This window comes from Oncorhynchus masou, unplaced genomic scaffold (assembly GCF_036934945.1).
Source record: "Oncorhynchus masou masou isolate Uvic2021 unplaced genomic scaffold, UVic_Omas_1.1 unplaced_scaffold_3345, whole genome shotgun sequence".
Taxonomy (NCBI): Eukaryota; Metazoa; Chordata; class Actinopteri; order Salmoniformes; family Salmonidae; genus Oncorhynchus; species Oncorhynchus masou.
The window spans coordinates 3,825-10,000 of NW_027009758.1; the positions used below are offsets into that span (position 1 = coordinate 3,825).

Consider the following 6,176-nt stretch of genomic DNA (forward strand, 5'->3'; position numbering starts at 1 on the left):
AAGCAACATCTCAAGACATCAGTCAGGAAGTTAAAGCTTGGTCTCAAATGGGTCTTCCAAATGGACAATGACCCCAAGCATACTTCCAAAGTTGTGGCAAAATGGCTTAAGGACAACAAAGTCAAGGTATTGGCGTGGCCATCACAAAGCCCTGACCTCAATCCTATAGGAAATGTGTGGCCAGAACTGAATAAGCGAGCAAAGAGGCCTACAAACATGACTCAATTACACCAACTCTGTCAGGAGGAATGGGCCAAAATTCACCCAACTTATTGTGGGAAGCGTGTGGAAGCTACCTGAAATGTTTGACCCAAGTTAAACAATTCAAAGGCAATGCCACCAAATACTAATTGAGTTTATGTAAACTTCTGACCCACTGGGAATGTGATGAAAGAAATTAAAAATCAACCGTTTCCAACTGCAATAGTCATTTACAACATGAACAATAATCTGGACTGTATTTTTGATCTATTTGAAGGGACATAAAAGAAAAGTGCTTTTTTTTTTTTCAAAAAACAAGGACGTTTCTAAGTGACCCCAAACTTGTTTCTTACAGTGTGTGTAAATGCATGAAAATATATAAAAACAGCCATAACAAAGCCTAATCCTGTGAACTTTGACCCATCCAGGTACGTAGGGGACATGTTAGCGTGGCTGCACCAAGCCACCGCATCAGAGAAGGAGCATCTGGAGGCCCTGCTGAAACAGGTCACAGCACAAGGTAACCTAAAACCCTCACACGATCCCTACGGCAACGACCGCTTGAGCTCCTCTAATGCTAACCTTTGTACAGGTAGTTAATCCTCTCGTGTGTCTTGTCTGCGTGTGACTGACTGCCTTCCCTTTAGCGCCAGGAGTGGATGAGACCATGCAAGAGGTGGTGGGACACATCACTGAGGGAGTCTGCAGACCTCTTAAAGTAAGACCCTCCAACCCAGTGTGTTTGTTGTGTGTACATTTCCCTTTATTTCAGTCGACTGTATTTGACTGTAGAACTAATAAAATGAAGAAATTCTACTGGACAGACTGACTGTCCTGGGATAAGTACTACTGGAAAGACATTCTGTCCTGGGATAAACACTACTGGATAGACATTCTGTCCACTACTGGATAGACATTCTGTCCTGGGATAAATACTACTGGATAGACATTCTGTCCTGGGATAAATACTACTGGAAAGACATTCTGTCCTGGGATAAATACTACTGGATAGACATTCTGTCCTGGGATAAATACTACTGGATAGACATTCTGTCCTGGGATAAATACTACTGGATAGACATTCTGTCCTGGGATAAATACTACTGGATTGACATTCTGTCCTGGGATAAATACTACTGGATAGACATTCTGTCCTGGGATAAATATACTGGATAGACATTCTGTCCTGGGATACTGGAGACATTCTGTCCTGGGATAACTGGATAGACATTCTGTCCTGGGATAAATAAAGACATTCTGTCCTGGGATAAATACTATTCTGTCCTGGATAGACATTCTGTCCTGGGATAAATACTACTGGATAGACATTCTGTCCTGGGATAAAACTACTGGATTGACATTCTGTCCTGGGATAAATTCTGTAAAGACATTCTGTCCTGGGATAAATACTACTGGATTGACATTCTGTCCTGGGATAAATACTGGATAGACACTGGGATAGACATTCTGTCCTGGGATAAATAAAGACATTCTGTCCTGGGATAAATACTACTGGATAGACATTCTGTCCTGGGATAAATACTACTGGATAGACATTCTGTCCTGGGATAAACACTACTGGATAGACATTCTGTCCTGGGATAAATACTACTGGATTGACATTCTGTCCTGGGATAAATACTACTGGATAGACATTCTGTCCTGGGATAAATAAAGACATTCTGTCCTGGGATAAATACTACTGGATAGACATTCTGTCCTGGGATAAACACTACTGGATAGACATTCTGTCCTGGGATAAATACTACTGGATAGACATTCTGTCCTGGGATAAATACTACTGGATAGACATTCTGTCCTGGGATAAATACTACTGGATAGACATTCTGTCCTGGGATACTGGACAGACATTCTGTCCTGGGATAAATACTACTGGATAGACATTCTGTCCTGGGATAAATACCTGGGATAAATACTGTCCTGGATATACTACTGGATTGACACAGACATTCTGTCCTGGGATAAATACTACTGGATAGACATTCTGTCCTGGGATAAATACTACTGGAAGACATTCTGTCCTGGGATAAATACTACTGGATAGACATTCTGTCCTGGGATAAAACTACTGTCCTGGGATAAATAGACATTCTGTCCTGGGATATAAATTCTGTCCTGGGATAAATACTACTGGATAGACATTCTGTCCTGGGATAAATACTACTGGATAGACATTCTGTCCTGGGATAAATACTACTGGATAGACATTCTGTCCTGGGATAAATACTGGATAGACATTCTGTCCTGGGACTACTGGATAGACATTCTGTCCTGGGATAAATACTACTGGATAGACATTCTGTCCTGGGATAAATACTACTGGATAGACATTCTGTCCTGGGATAAATACTACTGGATAGACATTCTGTCCTGGGATAAATACTACTGGATAGACATTCTGTCCTGGGATAAATACTACTGGATAGACATTCTGTCCTGGGATAAATACTACTGGATAGACATTCTGTCCTGGGATAAATACTACTGGATAGACATTCTGTCCTGGGATAAAACTACTGGATAGACATTCTGTCCTGGGATAAATACTACTGGATAGACATTCTGTCCTGGGATAAATACTACTGGATAGACATTCTGTCCTGGGATAAATACTACTGGATAGACATTCTGTCCTGGGATAAATACTACTGGATAGACATTCTGTCCTGGGATAAATACTACTGGATAGACACTGGATGGACATTCTGTCCTGGGATAAATACTACTGGAGACATTCTGTCCTGGGATAAATACTACTGGATAGACATTCTGTCCTGGGATAAATACTACTGGATAGACATTCTGTCCTGGGATAAACACTACTGGATAGACATTCTGTCCTGGGATAATTACTACTGGATAGACATTCTGTCCTGGGATAAATACTACTGGATAGACATTCTGTCCTGGGATAAATACTAGACATTCTGTCCTGGATACAGACATTCTGTCCTGGGATAAACACTACTGGATAGACATTCTGTCCTGGGATAAATACTACTGGATAGACATTCTGTCCTGGGATAAATACTACTGGATAGACATTCTGTCCTGGGATAAATACTACTGGATAGACATTCTGTCCTGGTATAAATTAAGACATTCTGTCCTGGGATAAATACTACTGGATAGACATTCTGTCCTGGGATAAATACTACTGGATAGACATTCTGTCCTGGGATAAATACTACTGGATAGACATTCTGTCCTGGGGTAAATACTACTGGATAGACTTTCTGTCCTGGGATAAATACTACTGGATAGACATTCTGTCCTGGGATAAACACTACTGGATAGACATTCTGTCCTGGGATAAATACTACTGGATAGACATTCTGTCCTGGGATACTGGATAGACATTCTGTCCTGGGATAAATACTACTGGATAGACATTCTGTCCTGGGATAAATACTACTGGAAGACATTCTGTCCTGGGATAAATACTACTGGATAGACATTCTGTCCTGGGATAAATACTACTGGATAACATTCTGTCCTGGGATAAACACTACTGGATAGACATTCTGTCCTGGGATAAATACTACTGGATAGACATTCTGTCCTGGGATAAATAAAGACATTCTGTCCTACTGGATAGACATTCTGTCCTGGGATAAATACTACTGGATAGACATTCTGGATAAATACTACTGGAGACATTCTGTCCTGGGATAAATATACTGGATAGAAATAAATACTACTGGATAGACATTCTGTCCTGGGATAAACACTACTGGATAGACATTCTGTCCTGGGATAAATACTACTGGATAGACATTCTGTCCTGGGTACTGGATAGACATTCTGTCCTGGGATAAATACTACTGGATAGACATTCTGTCCTGGGATAAATACTACTGGATAGACATTCTGTCCTGGGATAAATACTACTGGATAGACATTCTGTCCTGGGATAAATACTACTGGATAGACATTCTGTCTGGGATAAATACTACTGGATAGACATTCTGTCCTGGGATAAATACTACTGGATAGACATTCTGTCCTGGGATAAATACTGGATAGACATTCTGTCCTGGGATAAATACTACTGGATAGACATTCTGTCCTGGGATAAATACTACTGGACATTCTGTCCTGGGATAAACACTACTGGATAGACATTCTGTCCTGGGATAAATACTACTGGATAGACATTCTGTCCTGGGATAAATACTACTGGATAGACATTCTGTCCTGGGATAAATACTACTGGATATTCTGTCCTGGGATAAATACTACTGGATAGACATTCTGTCCTGGGATAAACACTACTGGATAGACATTCTGTCCTGGGATAATTACTACTGGATAGACATTCTGTCCTGGGATAAATACTACTGGATAGACATTCTGTCCTGGGATAAATACTACTGGATAGACATTCTGTCCTGGGATAAATACTACTGGATAGACATTCTGTCCTGGGATAAATACTACTGTATAGACATTCTGTCATGGGATAAATTACTGGATAGACATTCTGTCCTGGGATAAACACTACTGGATAGACATTCTGTCCTGGGATAATTACTACTGGATAGACATTCTGTCCTGGGATAAATACTACTGGATAGACATTCTGTCCTGGGATAAAACTACTGGATAGACATTCTGTCCTGGGATAAATACTACTGGATAGACATTCTGTCCTGGGATAAATACTACTGATAGACATTCTGTCCTGGGATAAATACTACTGGATAGACATTCTTCCTGGGTCTGGATAGACATTCTGTCCTGGGATAAATACTACTGGATAGACATTCTGTCCTGGGATAAATACTACTGGATAGACATTCTGTCCTGGGATAAATACTGGATAGACATTCTGTCCTGGGATAAATACTAGACATTCTTTCCTGATGGATAGACATTCTGTCCTGGGATAAACATTCTACTGGATAGACATTCTGTCCTGGGATAAATACTACTGGATTGACATTCTGTCCTGGGATAAATACTACTGGATAGACATTCTGTCCTGGGATAAATACTACTGGATAGACATTCTGTCATGGGATAAATACTACTGGACAGACTGACTGTCCTGGGATAAATACTACTGGATAGACATTCTGTCCTGGGATAAATACTACTGGATAGACATTCTGTCCTGGGATAAACACTACTGGATAGACATTCTGTCCTGGGATAATTACTGGGATAAATACTACGGGATAGACATTCTGTCCTGGGATAAATACTGTACTGGATAAATACAGACATTCTGTCCTGGGATAAATACTACTGGATAGACATTCTGTCCTGGGATAAATACTACTGGATAGACATTCTGTCCTGGGATAAATACTACTGGATAGACATTCTGTCCTGGGATATAAACTAATACTACTGGACATTCTGTCTGGGATAAATACTACTGGGATAGACATTCTGTCCTGGGATAAATACTACTGGATAGACATTCTGTCCTGGGATAAATACTACTGGATAGACATTCTGTCCTGGGATAAACACTACTGGATAGACATTCTGTCCTGGGATAAATACTACTGGATAGACATTCTGTCCTGGGATAAATACTACTGGATAGACATTCTGTCATGGGATAAATAAAGACATTCTGTCCTGGGATAAACACTAAATATAAAACGGTTTCTCTTTCAGGTGCGTCTGGAGCAGGGAATCTTGGCTGAGCCGGGTTCTGTTCTCCTCTACAAGCTGTCCAACCTGCTCAAGTTCTACCACCACACCATCAGGTAGGTAGTACCCTGACCTCTGAACCTGACCCCTGACCCTAACCCTCAAGGCACTACAGAGGGTAGTGCGTACGGCCAAGTACATCACTGGGGCTAAGCTGCCTGCCATCCAGGACCTCTATAACAGGCGGTGTCAGAGGAAGGCCCTAAAAATTGTCAAAGACCTCAGCCACCCCTCAGTCAAAAGGTTTCTCAACAGTTTTTACCCCCAAGCCATAAGACTCCTGAACA

The 6,176-nt window shown here is 41.0% G+C and overlaps 1 protein-coding gene across 1 annotated transcript in view; it reads left to right on the forward strand.

Moving 5' to 3' along the window:
* Positions 1 to 589: 589 nt before the first annotated feature.
* Positions 590 to 6,176, forward strand: part of LOC135534392 (conserved oligomeric Golgi complex subunit 6-like) — a gene marked incomplete at its 5' end in the record, with an annotated part of 33,540 nt that continues 27,953 nt past the window's right edge. Inside the window, 4 exon segments of the mRNA XM_064961409.1 lie at positions 590 to 721; positions 849 to 919; positions 5,854 to 5,945; positions 6,159 to 6,176. The exon segment at positions 6,159 to 6,176 is cut by the window's right edge and continues 1 nt beyond it. Of these exon segments, the coding sequence (XP_064817481.1) occupies positions 590 to 721; positions 849 to 919; positions 5,854 to 5,945; positions 6,159 to 6,176 (313 nt within the window).